At 43.4% G+C, this 26,333-nt stretch overlaps 1 protein-coding gene across 1 annotated transcript in view; it reads right to left on the bottom strand.

Annotated features, from left to right (window-relative positions):
- Positions 1-473: 473 nt before the first annotated feature.
- Positions 474-26,333, bottom strand: part of agap2 (ArfGAP with GTPase domain, ankyrin repeat and PH domain 2) — a 32,412-nt gene continuing 6,552 nt past the window's right edge. Inside the window, exons 2-18 of the mRNA XM_063208136.1 lie at positions 22,814-22,872; positions 21,064-21,151; positions 20,731-20,816; positions 20,310-20,451; positions 19,660-19,794; positions 18,982-19,103; positions 17,155-17,286; positions 15,713-15,796; positions 15,330-15,434; positions 14,524-14,683; positions 11,928-12,053; positions 10,666-10,794; positions 9,058-9,209; positions 4,398-4,485; positions 3,411-3,637; positions 2,550-2,891; positions 474-1,724 (exon numbers count right to left, since the gene is read on the bottom strand). Of these exons, the coding sequence (XP_063064206.1) occupies positions 1,488-1,724; positions 2,550-2,891; positions 3,411-3,637; positions 4,398-4,485; positions 9,058-9,209; positions 10,666-10,794; positions 11,928-12,053; positions 14,524-14,683; positions 15,330-15,434; positions 15,713-15,796; positions 17,155-17,286; positions 18,982-19,103; positions 19,660-19,794; positions 20,310-20,451; positions 20,731-20,816; positions 21,064-21,151; positions 22,814-22,872 (2,414 nt within the window). The 3' untranslated portion in view covers positions 474-1,487. The remainder of the gene's footprint in view (positions 1,725-2,549; positions 2,892-3,410; positions 3,638-4,397; positions 4,486-9,057; positions 9,210-10,665; positions 10,795-11,927; positions 12,054-14,523; positions 14,684-15,329; positions 15,435-15,712; positions 15,797-17,154; positions 17,287-18,981; positions 19,104-19,659; positions 19,795-20,309; positions 20,452-20,730; positions 20,817-21,063; positions 21,152-22,813; positions 22,873-26,333) is intronic.

Raw genomic sequence — 26,333 nt, 5'->3', positions numbered from 1 at the left:
TTTGTAGGGGTATTTCTGAATTCTGAATAACAATAAGTGCAAGTGCAACAATTTGCCTACCTATAGGCTATTCTGATAGGTCCGTCTGCAACGGACTTTTTGCTACCTTACATAGGCTAAACACTGACTAGGCCTATTTTACACAGACATTGCCCACTGAATTTCACAACATTATTGTGAGGGTATGAGAAAACAAATCCAGGAACTTATTACAAGAGAGGATATATCCAATCCAACCATCTACTGATTCAGTTTTAAAATTAATCATTATTGTTGTTGGTGCTATTTAATACATCTGTGAATAGGTGGTGAGGAATAGACAGATGTAGGCCTATTACAATAATAAAAAAAATACATGAGCACATGATTATTCTGGAAAGTTTGTAATAATTGTTACGGTTTCTATGAAAAACATTTTATGTTAATGGTTAACATCAATAATACATACAAATAATAATTCAATGCTTTGAAAATTCATTTTGGTGGATTTATATCGATTTCCATTACTACAGAGAACATCTTATTTGTCTTTCCCTTACACACATAACACGCACACACACTCTTACAGGCACGCAAACACACACTAAAATAATTTTCTTTACAAAGAAATCTACTCCTCTGTGTGTATCCCATTTTAACACAGAATTCTGTATACAGTATGCTCAGTTGATTCATGTACAGTATGCTACATGTCTGACTGTATAATGTTCGTTGTTTTTTGTTTGCATCCATGTTCTATAGATTCATGTAGGCTTACTGTATGCTACACCCATGTGTGTATTATGTTCCATTAACATTTCACCCAGGTCTGCTCATGTTCCATGTATGTTAGGCTACATCAACATCTGTACATGTACAATGCATATACCATGTACACAGTAAAAAATAAAAATGAATGTTAAATCAACCATTAGAGATAATTCTGGTACCAAATGCACCCTAGAAGATGTTAAATCTACTCTCTAAAGTGCTGAATTAACACTGTGTTTTTATTTTGTAATAAGGACATCAGAAGTGGTCTCTGAACCTATAAATGTACAGTAGAATGGATGTGTAAGACATCAGAAGTTGTCTCTAAGACGGCCAATGAGGTCGTTGCTGTGACCTACTATGTATGTGTACAATATATCAGAAGTCTCCTCCGCTGTGGCCTATTATGTATGTGTACAATATATCAGAAGTCTCCTCCGCTGTGGCCTATTATGTATGTGTACAATATATCAGAAGTCTCCTCCGCTGTGGCCTATTATGTATGTGTACAATATATCAGAAGTCTCCTCCGCTGTGGCCTATTATGTATGTGTGTGTAATGCGTATCAGAAGTATTCTCTGGGCCCACAATGATGTATCAGAAGTCGTCTCTGTGGCCGCCAATGGAGTTTGTTGCTGTGGCCTATTATGTAGGCCTACTGTATGTGTGCGATGTATCAGAAGTTGGTTCGAATGGAGTCAAAGAATCAATGGAGTTGTCACGCCACACGGTGACATCAGAAGTTGTCTTTGTGCCCGCCAATGGAGTTGTCTCTGCGGCGGCTGGAGCTGACGCGTCCCAGGCTGGTGGTGCTGCTCTTCCTGGAGAGGCTGGGCGTGGGCACCGAGGCCACGGAGGGCGACTGGTCGTTGGGGACGCCATGTTGGACCAGGACCTCGGCACACTCCTTGCTGCCCGCGCTGCGAGCCAGCGCCAACGCCGCCTGGCCCTGCACCTTCACGTCCACACCATTCTGTGGAGGAGGGTATTCATGTTACGTTAGAGATTTTGTCATGCGTTACATATTCTCACCAATGGAGGATTAGGGAAACCAATGATCTTTTCAAGCAATGGCAAGGACTGCTGTGTAAAATTGAATAAAGGTAAACATCCTATACTAGAATTTTGGTGGTTGGTGGTCAGTGCAGCATTGGGCCCCAAATATAAACAGACATTCAGAGGAGAACAAACCATTGACTCGTTTCTTTGTACTACATTTCGGAGCAAGGTTACATTACACTTTGCTTTGCTGACGCCTTTACCAAAAGTGAGTTGTTGTATTACATTGTTAGTATTTGTTACAGTCCCTGCAGCAATGTGTGGCTAGGCACATTGCTCAAGGGTCCCTTGCCCATGTAACTGTTGGAACAGACTATGGGCTTTAAAAAGTATTAAAAAGCTGCAGTGTCCCGCCTGGACTAGACAGACCAGAGACAGAAGCAGCGAGCGATTCAAGCGAAGCTTGTGTTTAGAAAAATGCTCCCTGCTGCTGCCGAACTAAGTTCCATACCATAGCTCATTACATATGTTTAGCTGGCGCCAGAACTGCTTTTGCAGATTTCGCAGCTTCTGTTGTTTGTTCTTCTATACAAAGCAAATTGCTTCTGCCACTTTCGACATTTTTTACCATCTCTGGTCTGCACCTACAGTAACGCACAACTCTGAGTACTGTAGGGACACACATTCCTAGAAAAGTGAAACAGTGAATGCAATGAATGATAATGTGCTGACCATCTCTTCTAAGATCTACATATAATGACAACCCTGTTCTGTTGACATGACAACCCTGTTGTCTTACCCAGATGAGCAGCTGGGTCATGACCACGTCCCCAAGCTGGCATGCGGCGTGCAAGGCGGTGTGGGACTGCAGCGTCGGCAGCGTCATCGGCGGCGGTATTGGTGACGTGGTGGACGATACGGGTGGCGAGGTTACAGGCGATGGGGCCTTCATCACGAGGGGGGCGTTGGTGAGCTCCCTGTTGCTGTGTGCTAGGAGCAGCAGTAGCCGCGGCAGGTCCCGCTCCAATACCGCGCTCAGCAGCCAGTCTGACATGCTCCCGCTGGCCTCCGTGGCCTGGCTGGGTAACGTTGCCACAAAGACCCGCTGCTCATACTTGGCTCTGATCCAGGCCTCTCTCTCCTCCCTGAGGAGGTAGTTAACAAAGGGAGAGTCAGAAATGAACAATTGGAAACAACAAAATGTGTTAACACACACACACACACACACACACACACACACACACACACACACACACACACACACACACACACACACACACACACACACACACAGCACACACACACACAGCACACACACACACAGCACACACAGCACACACACACACACACACAAATGGTTAAAATTGGCCATGCTATTTAACACATTCTCTTGATGAAATTCTCAAAAAATTGACAATAAGGTACACTTGACTTGACTGTCATTTTGAGGAAGAAAACAAAGGTGGAAAAGTGACATCTGACGCTGAGTCACAATTTCTGCTTGGTTTCCTTACAAATGGCAGAGTGCTGGATCACGACTTAGAAAGTGGACGGCGGCTAATCAGATCACGCACTCTCTGGGACTGGCTCATTAGTCTAATGGCTGCAGAGTGAAATGAATGGGTTTCCTGGCTGTACTGTGGGTCCATCTGCACTTCACTTGCCTGGATGCCTCGGGCGTGGGCTTCTGTCTTCCCTCAGTGCAGCTCTCCCAGACGGCGTTGGCCATGTAGTTGCCGATGGCCGTGAGCACCTGGCTGAGCTCGGGGGAGAGGTCGTCGAGGTCAAGAGAGCGCACGCGGGACAAGTGCGTTCCCAGGTTCCTGTGGATCCCGGAGCACTCGATGCAGATCAGCGCTCCCAGGTTAAGGCTTGCCCACGTCGGATCTGGGGGGGAAATAATGTGTGTTTAAAGAATTTGATATATATATTCGGTATAGTATTCGCTGCATATAACAATATGACTGTAGTTTGAGTAAAATTACAATGGTTTAATAATGTTTTTCATTGATTATGAACGGATTATGGTTTTGAACACATCATTGTTGTTTTAAATGTTGGCTGGTCTGTTCTGTCCATGGTAGGATGGAAAGACACTGTCTCACTTTACTACATACTCACAAGGTACATTTCAACCTAACTAAAGCTCACTTTTTAAAGTGAACCACAGACAACACAATTGTCTGATAATGACTGATAATGTCTATTTTTTGTTTTACTGTAGTCAACATTTATATTCTAGCTGTCTCCCTTTTCCAGAGGTGGCCAATGTAAAGGTACAGGTACATTTATGGCGCAAGTATGTACAACACTAGCACTTCATATTACATAATGGTAACACCAATTATTCCATTGTACCCAATGAGGCTAGATGTTATTGTTACTGAAAAGAGCTAAAAAAACAAAATACGATCCAACCATTGGAAAATCAGGCACATCGCTCTATAGCATAGTAAGTGTAGACAAGTTACTCAGTAAAGCTACTTGTGTTGGAGGGAAACTATGGCAGGGGTTGGTTTTAATTCTACTTTTACATTGGCCACCCCTGTTCTTTTCGCATGTTGTCCACTTGAATACAGTGCCTAAAAATAGACGTGTGTGTGCTCTCTTTTTTTGGCTGCATCATAAAATAGTAGATAGAACTCACTTGGTGCTCCGCAGTCCACACAGAGGTTGTTTCCTTTGGCATTACGAATCGCTTGCAGTGCCACTTCGCTCTGGCTGTTGCGTCGAGCCTGTGAAGAAAACAAATATTATACACACGTGGTGGCTTTGTTTCAGGTCTCCAGCGCACTGATTTCAAGTGCCATGCTAAACAAATGAAAGAAAATAATGATTTGATGATGTTTGCCATATAATGCAATGATGTGATGGATCATACGCACATATTCAATTTCCTGTGACAGTAAGGGGACGCATTTCCAACTAATGGGAAAACGTGTTTGGAACAGGGCTCTATTTATTTTGGTTTAGAGATTTAATTTCTCAGTTGTAGAAGCAAACTGTGCTCGTTTGACATGACTTAGGTTAGGATTTATGTTTTGGGATTGAGGTTCAGGGCTAAGATCCGTACCTTCATGTTTCTATACTAAACCAGAAAGTAAAGGGAGTCATATTACTTTTATTGTCATCTCGAGTTTGATCTTTATTAGCAGATGCAGTAAAGCGAAATTAACTTGTTTGTCGTTGAGCTATAGGTTCAAGGCTTGGGCCTGTTCGTGTGTTTGTATAAAGCCACTTTAAACTTGGGATTTTTTTGCTCACCTCAGCTGGCAGGTGCATAGCAGATCACATATTGGTCACTTATCAGACAATTTGAAAAAAAAAACTCCCTACACTGACCGTTTGGCTGTTGTCTTTCATACACAACGTTTCCAAACAGTGTCATGGCACAGTTATGCACGTGTCATAAACAGTCTTTGCCATAACCGAATGTCACGTAAGGCCAACAAGATCAAGATTCAAGATTCTTTTAATAGTCCCGAAGGAAATTTGTCTTGGACATACATAGCTACAACATACACATGACGCCAAAAAACAAAAACAACAATAAACACACACATACATAGAAACACTCAAGTGCATATCCACCACAGCCCACCACCCACATACATGGCATTACAGGATGGTAGTTGTTAATGACCTGCGTTCAGTAGGTTAACAGAAACAGGGACAAAAGAAAACCTATACCTATTCAAAAACCTTTTCTTGTTTTCAATTGGTACTCTGAATCGCCTGCCAGAGGGTAGCAGCTCATATTCTGGGTACAGAACATGTGATGGATCCTCAATTATTTTCCTAGCATGCCTAACTACAGACTCTTCATATATTGCTTGGAGGGTGGGGTAGTCCCTCACCCCCACTACCTTCAGTGCAGTGCGGGTCAGTCTGCCTATTTGAGACTTCACTTTCACTGTCAGGTTTCCAAACCACACAGTGATTGCATAGCGTACTACGCTCTCAACAACAGCACGGTAAAAAAGTAACATAATCCTCTGTTGAACACCAAACACCCTGAGTCTATGTAAAAAATGTAGTCTCTGTTGGATCCTGGTACACACATTGTTAACATGAACATTCCAAGACAGTCATTAAATGTTCATGACATGGACATAATGTTTATGACTTATCTGTGTAATGACACTGCTATGACATGCATATGACAACGGCGTCAAGTAAATTGTTACCAAGATACAGAACACCAAGAACAGCTAAATGGTCAGTGTGCGGGAGTTTTTCTCAAATTGCCTGTATGAAAGCACGAAGTAAAACAGTGGAGACGTTATATTACCTTATAGGAGTGCGCGGTATGGACGGTATACTATCGTGCGAGGTATTTTTTCCCCCAAGGTATGGATTTTGTCCATACCGCTCTACCGCCATAGCGCATTGCGTCCTGCAGATGGCAGTAATAGACAACGTTTTGAACATCCACAGACTGTCTCTCGCAGTACTAGTAGCAAAATGTGGTTGTAGAACAGAAGCACAATTTCATTTAAGCTTTAAGTGTAAAATGTATAGTTAGTGTAGTGAACTATTGTTTTAAACTGTATGTGATTTCGATTCTGGTCTCCACAATTTAATGTACAGTGGTGTGTGAAAAGCAAGTTAGCAAGCTAACAGCCCAAGTCATTCATGTCAATGCTGGTGTATGACAACAGAAATGTGCTAAATCTATGTGCTACTGGTTGCTTTACATTTGCGCCAGCCTTACTGTATGTTACTGTGTCCAGGTGAGATAATATCATTCACGATATCTGGCTGGGTGTTAGTAACTTAGATGACTGTTCACTGTTTAAAATGTGATTTAGCGATTTCGCTAACGTTAGCACGCTAACCGCTGCTGCAGTGATAGCTGCCATTTAAATGCATTAGTTCTACAATGCATTGCTAGCTGCCTCATGTGAAAGTTCGTTTTTTTTTTTAAACTTTAACAATAACAGCTGAACCATTAGGCTTGGCATAATCACAGATGCAAGCACACATTTCCAAATTACCCCCAGCAACCCCAGAAATAGAAAAAAAGGTCAAATGAACGATTTATTGGATAAAATCCATGTTCAGTTTGACACCCCTCCCTTCCCTAGTTTAACCCTTTAGCTCCCATAACGGCCGTGAACGTCCGACTGGATCTGTACCATAACGGCCGCGGCCGGCCGGAATATTTTCATATGAAAATACAGCTGAACGGCCGTCATCATGCAGTTTTTCCAGCTTTCAAACACTTTAGCTCAATATTACAGACCCTCCTCGATATACTTTCAGTATAAAAACTATATGTTTATATTATATTATTTTTCAGTATTTTAGATTTTATTACGAGATGCGCCGCTTTATGCGATTTGGCAATCTGCCTTCAATTCAAATGACGGCCGTCCGAGATTGGATGGCTACAAACACAACCATTCTTTTTCTACAACCAATATACACTAAATATGAAAACTTCCAACCCTCGTCGATCTATTTTCATGGTCAACAGCACATGTGTATGACTATTTAGGCTATTTTTAGATCATGTTGTTTTATTAGGCTTATGAGATGGTGTTCAACTGTGATCAGTTCTGCCATGGTCCTAAATAGCAAACACAACTGTCCAGCCGATGTCTACACGCTACATATTAAAAATGTAAACTGTCTTCGGTGTGTTTTCAAAGTCAAACCATATGTTGGTATCCAACTATCTTAGTTTCCTGGAACAACTTACAGCGACAGCTCTGCGTAACAGCGCATCGTGAAGGAAGCGCAGCATCAATTGGCTACTCATTTTGCGTGTCAGCTTTGGCAAAGCAGTCAAGGACTGTTATAGTGCGTTCATGTGGTCTCGTAATTATCGTAAATACCAAATGCCGACATTCGAAGCGCACATGAACGCCACCGCTTCTGGTATTTACCACTGGACAACTCGTAGAATTTTTTAAGAAACGAGTTTACGAGATGATGACGCACACAACAGCTGGCTCTACTCTCGCCATGGCAACCGCTGAGTTGAAATACTCAAAAACCGGCATTCAGTATGTTTAGACAGTCATGGTAAATGACAGTGTCAGAAAATATACAGAATTTTTACCTTTGACTTCCTAATTCATTTGCTTGCTGTAGCTGATGAACAACAGTCTATAATCGTTTTAGTAAAAAAGTCTCACTCTGGTTCGCCATCTTTAATTTGTAAACAACATCAAAAAAGCACATGAACGCAACGCATTGTAAATACCACTTCGCAACTAGATAATATCTACTTCGGAAGACCACATGAATGCACTATTACTACTCCACGTTGTCCTTCATAAAAATGTGCGCGAAGACGTTGAGTTGAATGCTAACTTCCAATAATAGCCTACCAACGTAATGTTTGTAGCACTTCAATTCCGGTCAAAGTCGGTGATGCCTGGCGCGTCTTACCTGTGCCAAATTGGGAGGGGAAACTTCCTAGAGCTCCATTCATGTCCTGTCTGCTATCGCGGCCACTTCTACGGTTATCCTTACACGTCTTTGGCATGGTTTAGTTCAAACATTATTAGCTAGTGTAGTCCATCACAGTTATACCGCTTGAAACCGCTTGAAAACAGGACTTTTGGGTGAACGACATTTGTTGTCGTCACATGATCATTGTTCAACTTTGACCCTGGATGGATGGATGGATAGACGGAAGGAAGGATAGATAGATAGATGGATAGAGAGATCGATAGAAAGATAGATAGGCCTAAATATATAGATATATAGATAGATAGGCCTAGATAATATCGGATTTTATCACATTTTTATCATTTAATCCACATAAAATGCAGTCTATGGGAATACTGAACAATTAATTATCCATAAATGATATACCATTTGAAAGTGTGTTTTCTCTACTTTAATATGAAAGTAACTTGTAATTGACACTTTTCATTTCTTTTCAAGTTATTTGACATTATTTAGAATATGACCAAAATGTCAATTTTTCCTTAGAATTCCTGGTAGGATTCCGGCCTATTCAAAAAAAGTTCTGGTAGCTAAAGGGTTAACACCTTCTAGACTTGGTGAAATTGACAGTGTTATAGCCTATTGCATTGCATTGCAAAATGCATTTTACATAGTTTTTGTTTGTTTTCAAAAGATTTGAATAGCAAGAATTCACACACATTACAAAAATGCAAATGTTTAAAAAATGCAAATGCAAAAGTAAAAAAAAGGTGTTTTGTACATTTTGCGACGGAATGCTTAAATTTTACACAAATGTAAAATACTGTGATATATACCGTGATATATACCGTGGCTAAAATTATACCGAGGTATACATTTTTGGCCATACCGCCCACCCCTATTACCTTATGTCTGCTGCTCTCACAGCCCTGCAGGCAGGCCAAGATCTGGCTCTCGATGGCCTGGACCCAGGAGTCTCTTTCCTCTTGACATGAGGCCTCAAAGTGCCAGGTCTGGCCTGTGCTCGCAACTATAATGAAGTCTGCATTGTCCTCATCTGCAAGAAAAATAAACAAGTAACCCCTTAGACCTGTGACCATGCATGTGAAATTTGGTCTGTTTCTTTATGCTTGTCAACTTGAGTGGCTTTATTTTATTTGCATGAGTGGTATGTTACCTGTCTTGTAAATGTTTTTCAAGCTACCGAAACTCTTTAATTTCCACATTTTTCGCTTAGCTGCAGAAAAAAAGGTTAGTCCAGGGCAGCGTGAGGAAAAAAGAGAGGGCGATAGAAAAGAGTGATTATTCAGCAAGCAAGTCACAGCAGCAAGTGAAAGATTCATTCAGGAAGTCGGCGACTTTAGGCCTTTGAAAGGAAGCAGAGAAGCAGAGGAGCCGTGAGAGGGAGATCAGAAAAGCAGATCCAGTTATAATGTAATCTTTGCTCAGCACTTTATGTTAACCTTTAAGTCGGATGTATAAACATATTTCAAACTAAAGCAGTGTAAAAAAAAAACACCCTCTACTGTAAAGTGAATGTTTAACACACTATGGCCCTAAAGCAAGCAAGCAGGAAACCGAAAACACCTTAGACCTTTTGCATTTTTAAAAAGTACCCTGAGTACTTGTATACCAGTGTGTGTGGTGAACAGCAAAAATGCATACGCTTCACATGGCTTTGTTTTGTTTTGTTGTTTTGTCGACTCTGCCATTCCTGGAGTGGTTTTAATAGTCTCATAATGTGCATCACTCTGCCAGTGCACTGTTGTACTAGTCACTGAATAGACTTTCTGTAACTACTCCACTACTACAACATGACTCAAGAGTATTCAATAATAGGCCTACATTACGACTTGGTCATTACTATTCTGGTAACACCAAATTTATAACAGGGGCTGTGTCATTTACACACGTAAAATGTGTGTGTGTATGTATGCCTATCCTCTGCTAATACAGGGTGTCTACAGGTTTGACCAAGTCAAAATTAAGACATTTTAAGACTTTTCAATACCATTTTCCAAATAAAATTAAGACCAACTCGCTGCGTTTACAGGTTTTAGCAAGTCAAAATTAAGACATTTTAAGACTTTTCAATACCATTTTCCAAATGAAATTAGGACCAACTCGCAAGATCATACACAGGTTCAAATGAAGCACAAAAACCAATTGGTTATTTACATTAATGTAGCCGTTTGAAAACACAAAACTATACACAATGAAACTTTACACTAAATAAAATTCAATAATGCGTTCTAAATTACACTACATGGCTACAACTCTCGATTTCCGTTGCGAAGTTCATCACATGACTGACTAATTATTCCTCCCTAAATTAAGCTCCACAAATTTAAGTCATTTGGGTTGAAAATTTAAGACAAAATAAGACTTTTCAAGGCCTTATTTGGCGAAAATGAAATTTAAGACTTTTTAAGACTTTTTAAGGACCCGCGGCCACCCTGTAATCCCATGAGTTATTATTAGAATGATTTTGTTAACGCTGGTTGTATGCCTACCCTCCGCCTGTCCCATGGCCGCGTCGCCTTTGGGGTTCATGCTTTTCTTCCTGGTCGGCTTCTTCCTGCTGGTCATTGGAGAGGCGGGAACCTGGTCTTTTCCTGAGGCAAGACTCATGCCATCAGCATCTGCGAAAATGATAAAATGTTGAGACATTTCTGGAGCATTCAAGTCATTAAGAGCAGTACATGCAGTCCGATTTTGGAGGTGGCTTGTGGGTTAAAAAAAAACAGTGGGAGTAATCGTGTAATTTTCTTCAAAAATAGCTGTGTACCCAATAACCGAACCCTGTGATTTTAAACAGATGTATTTCTATTTTACTACACCACAAAAGCTGTAAAATCCAATCTGTTTATTCTAAAAGGTTATTTGAAGGTTGCTTCAAGCTTTATATGGCTTTGAGAGCCTTGGGGAGTGAGGTAACACCTTGCTTTTGGATACATCTGGATTCATCCTGACAAGCTGCTAGACTAGTGCATATTTTATCCTCTATATGGAGGCCTATGATTAAATATAACGTTACACTGGAAGGTTATGAAGGAAAAGATGTCAGCACACTGAAACTCTACAAACAACTGCGTTTATTTTCTTTCTTTTTTGGCTTTTTATTGCCTTTATTTGACAGGATAGTGAAGGAAAGGACAGGAAGTGAGTGGGCAGAGAGAGATGGGGAAGGGTCGGCAAAGGACCCGGGCCAGGAGTCAATCCCGGGTCGGCCGCATAGCAAACGAGTGCCCTACCATTTGCACCACGGTAGGGCCAACTGGTTTTACTTTCATTACAGAACAATGTTTGACCCAGTGTCTTGTTCAAACATACCAGTAGGAACTGCCAACAGGGGATCTACAGGTGAGCTGACATTATATTCGACGAGTAGGCCATCAGCTATGTTCAATAGACAAACTACACTGTAAAACCTCACTGTAAAACATTGCAAGACAGTACTTTAAAAAAGTAAGCTGCCCTGCTGCCTTGAGCTTGTACGTTAACTCAATTTGAGGCTTATTTATGTCAACTCAGAAAACAAACTTAAGAACTTAAGGCAACTGAAAAACTTAAGGCAGCAGGGCAACTGTTTTACAGTGTAACCATTGCATTGCAGACTCTGATACAATTATAGGCCTACAAGATTTCAGAAAGATGGAAGGCCAATAAACACTTATAACAAGGGTGCGTTCACACTTTGGGGTGCACAGTATAGTATGTGGATAGCTAGTTAGATGCGTCCTGGATGTACCGTACCCAACAACGCCGTACGCACCTGTAGGGAAGTTCTTATTGGACAGCGTAGAGGGGCACCGTCGAAGAGCACTCTCTTTGGAGGGCGAGCCAACCACTCCTACTCCTTCATCCACAGGCAGCAGGTTAGCAGGGTTTGAAGATGCAGCTTAGAGAAGAGAAGAGAAGAGAAGAGAAGACAAGACAAGACAAGACAAGACAAGACAAGACAAGACAAGAGGAGAAAAGAGAAGAGACAAGATGAGACGGGACAACACTGGAGGAAGAGGTTTTCCTTTGATTAATATTGTGATTGACAGATTTAGTGCATCGGTTAAAATATTAGTGAAATCACCATCTAAATATACACCCATATACAGTACTTACCTTTACAGCTACATTACATTATTACAAAAGATTTGAAATCCTGAACCCATTTCCATTTCTTAATAGCATCCCTTGTTGCTTACGTAACACCTGAGTAATGTTTCATCTTAGGATGCCATTGAGCCTCCCCTTGGCTATGCAGTCACATCACTTTATTATTTCTGTAGGTAGGCTACTTCTAAAGGAGAGGACGAAAAGGGAGCACTGGTCCACTAAGCATGCTGGCGTCACCCGATGCTTTCGCAGCGCCTGCTGCATCAAGCTAAGCCTTCCCCTGATGCTTACTGGGTGCATTAAGTGTCATTCCTTTTTAAATAAAAAAAGATTTTTACGACTTTATTGATGATAGGACAGTTTCAAAGGTGGACAGGAAGCGAATGGGGAGAGATATGGGGAGGGGTCGGCAAAGGACCAGCCGCATGGCAGATGAGTACCCTACCGGTTGGCTATGGCAGGGCCACATTAAAGAAACACTATGCAACTTTTTCATAGTCATGAAATGGCTTGGTACTCAAGGTTTTGCTTGACTGACCCGTTATGGGGGAAATGGCAATATTCCCATCACCGCCTAGTGCTGCTCCGAAACAGCACTTGCAGTTTTGCCTGGCGGCGCCGCGCCTTTTGTTGTTGTGCAATTTGTGGCCGCTAGGGGCGTCTAGATTTCTATGCTGTATGAGCGGAGCGAGACCCCCTTCGTTTGCTAACTAAGCAGCAGCAGCAGCAGCTTGCTGAAAGCTGGCTACTGGCTAGCTGATTGTAAAATATCACGCTGGCATGCAGTGAAAACAACGAATGGGACTGCAAATAAATCACGAGATAATTGAGATGAAAGGTTTGGACAGGCAAATAAATCGCTTGTGTGAACATTGGAAAAGGGCTTCAAACCGGAGAGAGCCGAACGCCAAAAGATGGGGATTTTATCATTCATTCACTACACTGGGATTTATGCATTAGCATTCTCAAAACCCACGCCACCTCGTTTAGTTTACAAAGATACACGAATGTATAGGAGTTGAAATCTGATGTCGCACATTTTATTTGATGTCAAAGGACACACTCAGTCGAGCGAGGCTAAAAATATATGTTGTTGCCGATCAAGAGGAGACAAAACGTGATCTCTAGTCGGCATATGGATGTCCACTTTCACTTTCAACACCACACGAGATAAAAACGCGTCTTGTCACCTCGACTTCGAAATCATTATGACAACAAAATAGCCGTTTGTTTCCTCGTTCTTCTAAATGTAGGCTACATGTACTATATAGTTACTGGAAATGTGAAATAAAGACGGGGATATCTGCCGAGAACAAGTGGATCAAATAATATCCATCCGAGGGAAGTGCAAACATGATTGCAGTTGTGTGAAGTGAATTACGAAGCAGCCATCTCATAAGCAAGGGGGGGAATCGCACATATGATAAAGCCCCTTAGAAGTGGAGAGAACTGAATGCAAGGATCTGGCTAATTACAGAAGACGACGAAATTTAATTCGCACATAATCTCGAAGCCAATGTCTGTCTAATTTAGTTCAATGCACATTTTCGGCAGAACCACTAGAGGCCGCTATAAAGTTGTTTATATCTGTGTGTTTATGTCAAAGTTGCATAGGATATCTTTAACTGTCATTTCATGATCCTCGTGAATTATCTCCAGGCCATTAGTGACCTGACCTTGACCATTTGGGACAGCACCCGGGGCCATGGGCAGCAGCAGTGTAGCCTGATTATCATCGACTTTCAAATCTCTTTGAGACTTGGTCTGACCAGAGCATAACAATTAACATCTCCCAAACGGCATGGTTGACCCTCCTCGCTTGGTTTGCTAGTGGTTGTTTGCTTCCCAACAAAGTGGGAGGAGTTCCCTATTTTTCCGGGGCTCAACAACAATATTTGTATTGCTCCTGGCCTGACTTGAAGCAACGCCGAAGGTGTTGCATCACTAGGAGGGTGCAGCCTGGCTAGCAGCAGTGCTCTTATGGCTAGGGAGTCGATCTTCCAATTGGAAGGTTGCGAGTTCAAATCTCATACGGTCAGTGAATGAGGGTTAATTACTTTTGAGCAAGGCGCCTCACCCCACATTTCCCCAGGGAATATAACCAAAACCCTGTATCTAATAAATACATTGACCTCTATATACTGCATCATTGAATGAATAGCTATAAGTTGCTTTGGATAAAACCATCCGATAGATGGTATAGGATGTACTTTGTGTGAACTGCAGAAAAGGGTGCAAGAAGTCCCCATTGTGCTTACTTGGTGTGGTGCTTTCAGAGGTTGGTCCATCCTTTATCACCCCGTTCAGGCCTGTTATGGAGCCTCCGGGGGTGACAGCTCGGGGAGGACGCTTGCCGGGGACCTTCACCGTCACACGCAACAAGCTGATCTCTTTACCGTGCACATTCTGCTTGCAGTCCTGGGGACACAGAGTATGGTCATACAAATGAACGTGATAAGGTCATATGAATAATGTGACCTATGAAGCATGCATGCATAAACACAAGCACATGCATGACCTACATGAGTCAGAGTACTAAAATAGAGTAGAATAGAACAGAATGGAATAAATTGCTACATGTTCCAGTGGTGTAGTCTATATTTTTTGAGATGGGTATACTGTATATATTTGTGCTATTCTAAATAATGGATCAATCAATTTTAGGTAGGTGTACTGAAATCCCTGAAATTTTGAGGTGGGTATACTGTGTATACCTGCGTTCTACGTAGATTACACCACTGAGGTGTTCCTAGTTATAAGGAGCAATATTTTTGTCTTTCAGTTTATCTACAAGTAACACTGTGTAATATTTTGTACTAACACTGTAAATGCCTAACACAACCTCTAACCCAATTCATACAGTATAAGTTCATAATGTGTTACAATTTGTAAACACAGTAGCTAACTCATAACAGGAAGATTACAATAAAACGGAATAAATATGAGGGACTTTTTTGGGGTTTTTTTCTCAATCAAATCAGGAAATTCAAACTTAAGATATGGGTTGATATTGTTTTAGACATGTAACCAGTTTATACAGAGATAGTAAAAAGTATGAACTCACATTTTGACTGGAATGGTAGGACAGAATTCCATTGTTAGACAATGTTACAAACTTTTTCTTCCAGTTCTCTTTCAGTGAACTCCCGCTGCGCTTCCATAGAGTGTTCTGGGGATGAATGTTGAGGAAATTTTAAACAATTGCAGACAGACTAGTACATACAGAATTACATACAGTGCAGTAGCATGGCTGGACAGCATGGGTGCTGCGAGGGGGGGAAAGGTGTTACAGATTCTAAGGGCCCGACAGCACTGACAGGGCCCCTGGAAGAATCCTGATAACATAATTTGGCATTTCGGGGGCCCAACATTTGAATCTTTCATGGGGCCCATTTTTTTTATATTGGATGTTTTAAATCCACTATAATGTTATGTATAATGTCTTACCTGTTTGATGATTATTGAGCGTGAGCAAGCGACTTCAGCCCTGGTGTCTGGTGTTTTCTTCTCTGAGTCACTCCCTCTGCGGTTCTGAAATAAGATGTGGCCAGATATCAGATGAGCTATGAAACAGACGTTAGTGCACACAGAATATGGCCGAATTATGCATGATATGCAATGTGTTGAGATGAAAATGAGTCATTTAGGTGACAGAGACAGGAGGTGTAAAATCTCAAGGCTGATGATGAATCTTGTTATGAACAGTTAAATGTTATTAATAAATGTTACTGCAAAGCAGGCCTACAAAATTACGTATTAATGTGTGAAATCACTTTTGAAGAGGCAAGACACTTGCCCAATCACATAATTGTCAAAAAATATACTGTATTACGCACAGCAATATAATACCTTACATTGTTATAGGCTGCTTACATGAGCCACGGCAATGGAATGGGGAAATACACGTATATATACCGGTAGTATATACATATACCTGTCTCTTTAGTGCAACCACAGCTCTATAGTACTAGTGCCTTCCCATTCACTCTCACTTCTATTTGCTCCATAGTATATTGAGCTCTTTTCTGTGGTTCTCACCACAGCTCCACACTAAGGGGCCATTACACATTACAAAAGCATATGACCTACAACAAGCACTTAAGGACCCGGGCTAACTGCCCCGCTACACACACAGACAGCTATACCAATGAATGCATAGGCCTATTAGATTCTACACTAACAATCCATTCTATTCTGTTAAATTGATTTGATTTGATCGCTATCAATTGTCGATTTTGCAACAGAATTTTGGATTTTCTGGTTGTAATTGATCGTTAGAAATGCCCACTCGATATCATGTCATGCCCTGAAATCAAACCAGTTGACAATTCCAAACAGGGACCCAAACCCTCTGCTGCAATGTGGCAAATTGACAGTTGGAAATGATTAAAATATGTTGAACCGTGCTATGTCCATACTAGTATAGAATTGACACCTTAGGAGCACTAAAGGACTCCAGCTGGCTGGCCTGCTATACATACAGCTCAGACGGCTATTACTAAAACATATAACCGGCCAGAGCACCAAAGAAATCATCAATCAAGCATCAATCGATTCTTTTGCTAAATCAGTCGTAAGACTTTATAGTGTTATCACTCCATGTTGGTAATATCTTCAAGTTATGTGGGATGTGTGTAATGTATGTATGTAGCCTATGCATGTATGTCTGTATATAGGCCTGTGTCTTTTTTTTTTTTTTTTGGTCGGTTGTGCAATAGTCTTGTGATGTGATGTTATGTGTAGGCCTATGTCCTGTCTTCAACGAGTGTTGCTCAGGGACGCAAAATGAATTTCAGTGCAAACTGACAATAAAGTATTATCGTATCGTATCGTAAAGGCTGTATCGCCTTCTATACATCCAGACGGCCATAGAACATGGAGGAACTGACCCCGAAGAGGGAGGTGCGTCGGCGAGGGATGTTCCTCTGGGAGCCCGGCTCCCCCCTCAGCTCCCTGTGGCCCACTATGGGGGTGGAGGGCAGGGAGGAGGACACCTCGCTACTCTGGCTGCCATTACTGGCCTGGTGGGATGGAGATGGAGGTCAAGGTGGAGAGGATGAAGAGGGATGGAGAGGACAGACAGGCAGACAGATATACACACACGCGCGCGCACACACATGCACACACACACACACACACACACACACACACACACACACACACACACACACACACACACACACACACACACACACACACACACACACACACACTCACACACACACACACACACACACACACACACACACACACACACACACACACACACACACACACACACACACACACACACACACACGTGTGAATTGACAGTGGTAAATGATGCACACAGATATTTGCTAATGAATGAAAGGATGTTATCTAGAAGTTGTGATGTGATGAATGCAACTGCTGCGGCTACTGCTAATGTCATAAAAATTGCTGAAAAAAGCTGAAGAATGACACTATGACACAACTGACACTCTGTCAGCATTTAAACTTGTGGGTTTTTTTGGTCATGCTTATTGAACCTTGAGTAATCTGCTATGCACCAGATGTCTTCATGTGGTGCTTTTTTTTGGGTCGGGTGCGCACATCTATTGCCTCTTTTCCACTGCCGATTTTCTGGTAGGCCTACAGCTTGATTCGGCCACCACATTTTGCTTTAAGATTGAGCTGTGTCCTGCCTATTCGAAAAGCAAAAAGTGGCAGCCGAGTCATGCTGTGTTGAGCTGTAGGCCCACCAGAAAAATGGCAACGGAAAAGAGACATGAAATCACTTGTTGCAGGTGCCAGACAATAGTGTCAGACAGTTGAAGAAGGTAGGTCTGCACGCTGCCAAATAAATGCACACGGCCAAAAATAAACTTTATTCAATTAAAGTGACACTGTGCAGGAAATGGTCAAAAAAGGTACTGCAACTATGCTGCTCATTGAAACAGGGTTGCCTATTGCCAAATTTTATCTTTCAATGAAAGTTTACTGAGTAATAAACTAATATTTTCTAATATGACCCAAGTAGAGTCATTTTTGCAGCTAAAAATGGCTATTTCTGGAAATTCAAAATGGCGGACCATGGATAAGATCCCCCTTTTCATATATGAAAAGTGCAATTTTTCCAGTCATAATGAATACTTAGAATTTGATGCTGGTGGTAAGTATTCATAAAAAATTTAACATTAGTGAATGGGCAACATGAATTCTGAAAATAAACAACTAAAAATCTCACACAGTGTCCCTTTAACATATACAACGTTTATTTTTTGTGGAGCTTATTTGGCGGTGCGCAAACCCACCTGCCTCATCTTTATGTGGTAACCCGCAGCGCTGGACTGGGGGAGAAATAGGGCCCGGGCACTTTTGGCTTAAAGGGGCCCCTCATAATTAGTATCACAGAACTGACTCACCGGTGGGCCCCGCACCCTCTTTTTTTAAAACATTTCCGAAAATAGGGGCCCACGATGGTGCAGAGCCCACGGGGAAATGCCCGGTATGGCAGATGGCCAGTCCAGCCCTGGTGATCCGGCATGCTGTCGTCCAGTGGTGTAGTCTATGTAGAACGCGGGTATACGGAGTATGCCCACTTCTAAATTTCAGGGATTTCAGTATACCCACTTAAAATTGATCCATTGTTTTGAATAGCACAAATATATACAGTATACCCACTTCAAAAAATGCTCAAATATACAGTATACCCACCATAAAAAAGTAGACTACACCACTGCTGTGGTCCTTACCTGTCCGTAGCCTGGTCCTCCTAGAGGCGTGGAGTCTGTGGAGTGGCAGGGGGAGTTGGGAAGGGACTTGCTGGCCGCCAGCAGGGCTGCCTGCTTCTTTGCAGCCACTATCTTCTGAGCCGCTAAGGGGAAATAAATGGGGAGTCGTCAAAACATTTCTAAACAGCCTGCTGTGCTGCGGGGTGCTGCAGTGCTACTGCTGGTGGTGTTGCAAGGGCAGGGACGCTGACGGCTTTGGCTGGGCCCAGGACAATGATCTGAAAGGGCCCCAAATCCAACACTATGTACTGAGGACCCATTTCTGGGCCCCTTGTCTCCCTGGGCCTGGGACAAGTGACCCCTCTGTTCCCCCTTGTCAGCTTCCCTGTGCAAGGGTATTCAGACAGACAGTCAGCGGTTACTGCAAGTTCCTATATCATTAGCCAGAGCTGAAATACTGAGATGTGTTGTAACATACTGTGAATCCAATCGAACCTGGATTTGAAAATAAATCGTCATCTGTGGCAGTTTTTCCAGACATATGAAGTAGTGATAATGCATCTCACTTCCTGTTGTTTACATGCACTAGCTATGTGAGAACAGTGATCCAAAATCAGGTCATTAAAAAACAAAAAAACAAAAACTGATGACTGTTACTGATGACTAAATGTAGTACTGTAACAGTGTATGTGTTATTACCTTCTGTGAAGACTCTTTCCACGTTGAGGCCATAAGTAGCACAGGTTTCGTAGTACACAGATCGCTTCACGTCCACTGACAGCTGCCGTGCACGATTGTCCTCTATCACGCGCGGGTGGGCATTACTGATCTTGTCTGTTTGTGGAAGAAGAGAAGTTGTGTTTGTAATAACAATCAAATTAATATGGGAGCAAGCCCTGATTAGGTAGCTAATGATTTTCACAACAAAGTCTACTGTTATGTTAGAGGTGATTCAATGACGTTTCACTAAATCAAATTCATAGAAAATTATCATCCTTTAAGTCAAACCAATGACTTATACGTATATACTGTATATATTCCAAGAGCTGGATATCTTGGTTTAAAAACACAGTGTTCTGTAACAATCACTTCTTGTATGATGGTAAGTGTGTGCATCTCATAAATATTAGTTCCGATAATGGTATAATCAACTATGCTTTCAAATATGTCTCAAATATATCTCAACTGTGTAAAGCCAGGATCTCGACTTGTGCCCATTAAATTCTACAGTGCTTATTCAACACTGTATAGGAGGACCAAAACCACAAGTGTTGAAATGGACTGTGTTAAATTGACACTGTAAAGTGTACTGTGTGATATGGAGTGAATCCAGTTGGCGATGCGGATACCTTGTGTGCCCACCAGGATGAATGGGATGTCAATATTGCTTCTGTGGGAGGAGAGCTCGCTGACGCATTTGTAGATTTCCTGGAAGCTGGCTTCGTTTTCCAAGCTGAAGACAAATATGACAGCCTCCACCCAGTTGCTGAACTGCGAGTGGAATGAGAGAGACAATAATTAGAGATAGCAACGCAGAGGCAAACTTATGAGGAGGCAAAATACAATGATCAAATTCGTAATTTGTAGTATGGATGCCGAAGATGCAGCATTTTCACAACTATGCAAACACTCACACGCACGCACACACGCACGCACGCACACACACGCGCGCGCGCACGCACACACACGCATGCACGCACATGCACGCACACACACACACACACACACACATACGTACGTACACAAACACACATACATACACACACACACCTGTGCATCAGGTAGTCCCGGCTCTTCTCTAATAAGTAACAGGTGACTCTTCCCATCCACTGAAACCTCCTTCTTATACCTGCCCCCTGAACCAGGACACAGTTACCACAATGACAAGAAGATGCAAAGAGGTACAATATTAGTCTTGGAGTTACCATGGAAATATTCTCAATACATGATACAATAATCATCCATAATTAATTAAATATGTAACATAATAGTTATTGATGATAATGCAATCGAAAATGGCATATCATTCATAATTAACCAAAGTATGTTTAATGTAATAGTTATTGATAATTAATACATCTTCAATATATGAAAATTGCATACCATCTGGGCTTTCCGTAGAGACATAGCTGCCAGAGATGTATCTGTTCACCAGGGCTGACTTGCCACTCTTTAGGCTTCCCAGCACACCCTGAAAGTACACATCAAATAAGCGCACAGGTCTGAGGTTCTTAAGTTTTTCAAAACTCACTCTCGCCTGATAAATGGGTTCCGCCTTGCCCCACCAAAATCCATCTGGAGTTATGCCATATCTGTACGTGTAGGTCTCCGAAGGCGTGGTTTTATTTTTTTTTAATCCTTGCATGTGATTGGGGAAACACTTGTCTGACATTTTTAATGAGCTGCTACTTTAACTACTCATTGGCTATGTCTCAAATCACGCACTTGTGTCAGTGCACTGACGGTCAGTGCACAGTGCATACAGTGCACTGAGGTCTTTAGTGCATAGTGTCATGGAAAAATTTGAGCACTATGCACTGTGCTCTTGCTGGAAGTGACGGCTGAGCATGGCATTAGCTCACCAAAATATCAGTTGGCTACTGTTTACAACAGCTTCTGGGGCTTGAATTTCCATTTCCTTCACCCCAAAGGACAACAATCACACATACAATACTTTGGTTGGCATGAAAAGGTTGGTGTCCCATCAACATTACTTACAGAATTACGGTAGGGACACATACACGCGAATTTGCGAACTTTGCCATTCATTCCTATGAGAGAGGCGAAGGCAAGCGATGGCAAGCGTCAGCAAGCGAACAGGAGCGAAGCGAAGCGAAATTATTAAAGAAAGTTTAATGCTATGCAAATGAGGAGCGAATTCGCCTGCCACGGCCCAATCAAATCAACAACATAACTGTTCCATTCCATTTGATTCGCCGCGACGACCTGATGACGGTTGGATTTCGCCTCTCTTCGCTTCGCGTGCTTCGCCTCCTATGTGTCCCTACCGTTAGGAGACTGTTGACCAAACTATTCTACTGAACAGAATGACACATTTCCTCCATGTCATTGTCAACATGGCCGTGCGTGCAGTGTCCATCATTCAAGCACTGCATTTTCCCGCCATTGTTAAGGGATCATCCTGGCACTTTCAGTGCACTTGCTCCACTGAAATTTTCAGCGTGAGCGCCCTAGGCACTGAAAAACAGTGCCCGAAGTGCACAAGTGCGGCATTTGAGACATGGCCATTGATTCGAAAATCCAGTTGGAATTATAAAATCAATGTCGATGAGTGAGTCCATGAGCGGCTATTGCTGCTGAAAACAACTGCCACGTTTCACTTATTTTTCCTTACTACACAACATTTAAATTTGGACTAAATCTGAAAATCCCACAATCCTGATTGGTTCTGCCTTTTGGTTTGGAAGCAGGGCCAATCAGAAGGTCCTCTAGACTCTCGTGTGAGCTCACAAAGCTGAGTGGAAATACACAAGTGGAGAAAAGGAGAAGAAATATTCACACACAAAAATGGTACAATGTGACACCTGACGAAGACCTTGCTGGTTGACACGTGCATTTTTTTCACATTAAATCACGACAAGGGAGCTTTTGCGGTGTGCAAATATTTCTTCTCCTTTTCTCCATGCGATTTTTGATATTCTGCATCCGCAGCAATTTGTTTCTTTGGGATGTGCGCGCACCTGACACTTTTTAGAAATACACAATGGTCTGGTGAGAGTCAGGCTAGGATCTTTTACAAAGGGTCTTTACTTTCTGGCCTGGCATATTAGTATCTGTGGTCATGGTACCTTACTAACAGTGTTTCACATGTATACTTGTGTGACTGACTCACCAGACGCAGTTCCGGAATGGTGCGATCCAGGGTCCATTCTTGACTGTTAGCACAGGCCGCTGAGGAACACAGAGGAACAGGCAGGGATGGGTAAGACAGACCATGAAGCTAACTCACGCACCCATGCCATAAACAAATTAAACATGTTACATACAGCATACTGGTAGCTCAAAAAATTAAGCTCATTCATGTCACACAAATACATTTAACTGATTGACACACCACAGAGCATCCCTGCGCGGACCCCCAGGGGTCCCTGGACACGGCTCTTTGCAATTGTACACTCAACAAAGTGTAAACTCAACACAGTTTAATTTAACAGGCTTCTAGTTGTTCTTACTGTACAAATTACTGTATAAAGGTCTTCACATTTTCAATGCTTGTGAGCTTTGGTAAGGACAATACTATAGGGACTATGCTTTGCTGCCTGATGCCGATGCTGTTTGCTGCCATTGTAGGATTTGCTGGGGAAAGGCAATTTCACCAAGACCGCCTTGAGAGACAGATCTGTCAAGCGATACTCAGCAAAAGCACCCCATTCATTAGACCTTCCCTTATCTGAACCGTCCGAGAGGTCAAATGAATCATGAATCACCGCATCCTGGGGGGGATAGGCATTAAGTGCAAGACCCTCCGTCATGTTTCAGAGCTGTCAGTGTCAGTGTCAATCTGTGAATGGAGTAAGCACACTGCAGCATCGCCCCTATCCCTCTCCTCTCTCCTCCTCCATCGCTCCTACTCTCTCCTCTCTATCACCCACATCCCTTTCTACTCTCTCCTCCTCCTCTATCGCTATTCCTCTACTCCTCCATCACTATCTCTCTCCTCTCTCCTCCTCCTCATCCTCCTCCTCCATCGTCCCATCCCTCTCCTCCTCCTCCTCCTCCTCCATCGCCCCTATCCCTCTCCTCCTCCTCCATCGCTATTCCTCCATCGCTATCCCTCTCCTCTCTCCTCATCATCATCATCCTCCTCCATCGTCCCATCCCTCTCCTCTCTCCTCCTCTTCCATCACCCCTATCCCTCTTCTCTCTCCTCCTCCATCACTATCCTTCTCCTTTCTTCTCTCTCCTCCTCGTCGTCGTCCTTCATCTCCTCTATCGCTATCCCTCTTCTCTCTCCTCCACCTCCTCCTCCATCCCCTCTATCTCTCTCTTCTCCTCCTCCTCCTCCTCCATCACTATCCCTCTCCTCTCTTCTCCCCCTCCTCCCCCTCTTCTTCTCCTCCACTCTCCTTCTCCTTCTCCTCCATCACCACTATCTCTCTCTCTTATTTCCTCTTCCTCCATTGCCCCTGTCCACCCCTCTTCTCTCTTCCTTCTTCTCCTCCTCCTTGTTGTGATTGCATATTGTGTGGGATGAAGACGGATGGTGAGCAGACAGTAGCTGTGGGTGATGGCATGGAAAGGTCAACAGAGAGTGATGCTGTGCTGTGGTGGTGGTGGTCATGGAGCTGAGGGGAGCGGTGCTGGGTGGTGGTGATGGTGGTGGTGGTCAGGAGGTGAGGGGAGCGGTGCTGTGGTGTGGTGCTGCGTGATGGTGATGATGAGAAAGGGCTGATGAGAGGGGTAGGACTGTGTGTGTGTGTGTGGCGGGGGGGTGAGATGGGTGGTGCAGTGAGGACTGTGTGGTGGTGATGAGATGGGTGGAGCTGATTAGTCTAAAGGTTGTGGAGTGATGGGAGAAGAAGATCCTGTGTGGTGGTGGTGGTGGTGGTGGTAAAATGGATGGTGCTGTGTTTGTATGGGTGGAGGTACTGATGAGAGGGGTGGTGATGCTGTGTGGTGATGATGAGAATGGTGGAGATGATGAATCTGATTACTGTTATGTAAGGGTTGTCTCTAGTGGAGTGTTGGGAGCAGAAGATCCCGTGTGGTGTGGTGGTGCTGGTAGTGAGATGGATGGTGCTGTGCTTGGATGGTGGAGGTATTGATGAGTGGGGTGGTGCTGTGTGGTGATGATGATGAGAAGGGTGGAGATGATGGAGCTGATTACTGTAAAGGTTGCCTCTGTGGTGGTGATGGTGGCGGGGGATGACAGGGGTGGTGTGCTGTGCTGTGTGGTGCTGTGGTTGAGAGGGGTAGTGGTCGCAGTGAGAGGGGTGATGCTGTGTTGTACGGTAGAGGAGATGAGAGGGGTGGTGCTGTGTGGTGATGACGAGAAGGGTGGGGATGATGGAGCTGATTACTGTAAAGGTTGCCTCTGCATAGTGGAGTGATGGGAATAGAAGATAGAAGATTCTATGGCAATAGAAGTGGGGTGGTGGTGGTGCTGGTTGGGGGATGACAGGGGTGGTGTGCTGTGCTGTGTGGTGCTGTGGTTGAGAGGGGTAGTGGTCGTAGTGAGAGGGGTGATGCTGTGTTGTACGGTAGAGGAGATGAGAGGGGTGGGGTGTTGGGGTGTGTGTGTTAGGTCATGAGGAGAGGGCTGGTGATGATGGAGCTGATTAGTGTAAAGGTTGCCTCTGTGGTGCGTCTGTCCTGCTCTCTGACAGGCTGGCACCTGACAGCTGCCACTGGACACATGCACACACACACACACACACACACACACACACACACACACACACACACACACACACACACACACACACACACACACACACACACACACACACACACTCACACCCACACCCACACACCCACACACACACACACACACACACACACACACACACACACACACACACACACACACACACACACACACACACACACACACACTCACACCCACACCCACACACACACACACACACACACACACACACACACACACACACACACACACATGTGCACACACATGTGCACAAGAATGCGAGCACACACACACACACACACACACACGCACACACACACACACACACACACACACACACACACACACACACACACACACACACACACACACACACACACACACACACACACACACACACACACACACACACACACAACAAGAGGCACAGCATGCACCACCAAGATGGCCCTGGCAGCTGTGCTGTCTGTCACCAAACAGGACCATTAGTGGCTTTCTTCCTCCGTGTCACATCTACCTGTATCTTTCCCTCTCTCTCTCTCTCTCTCTCTCTCTCTCTCTCTCTCTCTCTCTCTCTCTCTCTCTGGGCGTATTTCTTTCTACATTTCTCAGTCTGTCTTCCTCAATTTCCCTCGAGCTTACTCACCTCTCAGTTGTTTTTTCTTTCGTTTTAGTATCTCTCCACTTCTCTTTCTCACTGCCTTTTTATCGGTCATGACACTCTGTCATCAGTCAGACTTCAGTGTTTGCGTGCGTGTGTGTGTGCGTCTGTGTGTGTGTTTGTGTGTGTGTGTGTGTGTGTGTGTCTGTGTGCCTGCACAGGAAGCCACCTTGTTTTCCCGTCCGCACAGTAGGAGGGTGTGTGTGTGTGTGTGTGAGAGAGAGAGAGAGAGAGAGAGAGAGAGAGAGAGAGAGAGAGAGACAGAGAGAGAGAGAGAGAGAGAGAGAGAGAGAGAGAGAGAGAGAGAGAGTGAGAGAGAGCGAG

This window comes from Engraulis encrasicolus, chromosome 10 (genome assembly GCF_034702125.1).
Source record: "Engraulis encrasicolus isolate BLACKSEA-1 chromosome 10, IST_EnEncr_1.0, whole genome shotgun sequence".
NCBI lineage: Eukaryota > Metazoa > Chordata > Actinopteri > Clupeiformes > Engraulidae > Engraulis > Engraulis encrasicolus.
This window is presented reverse-complemented; position numbering and strand designations above follow the sequence as displayed.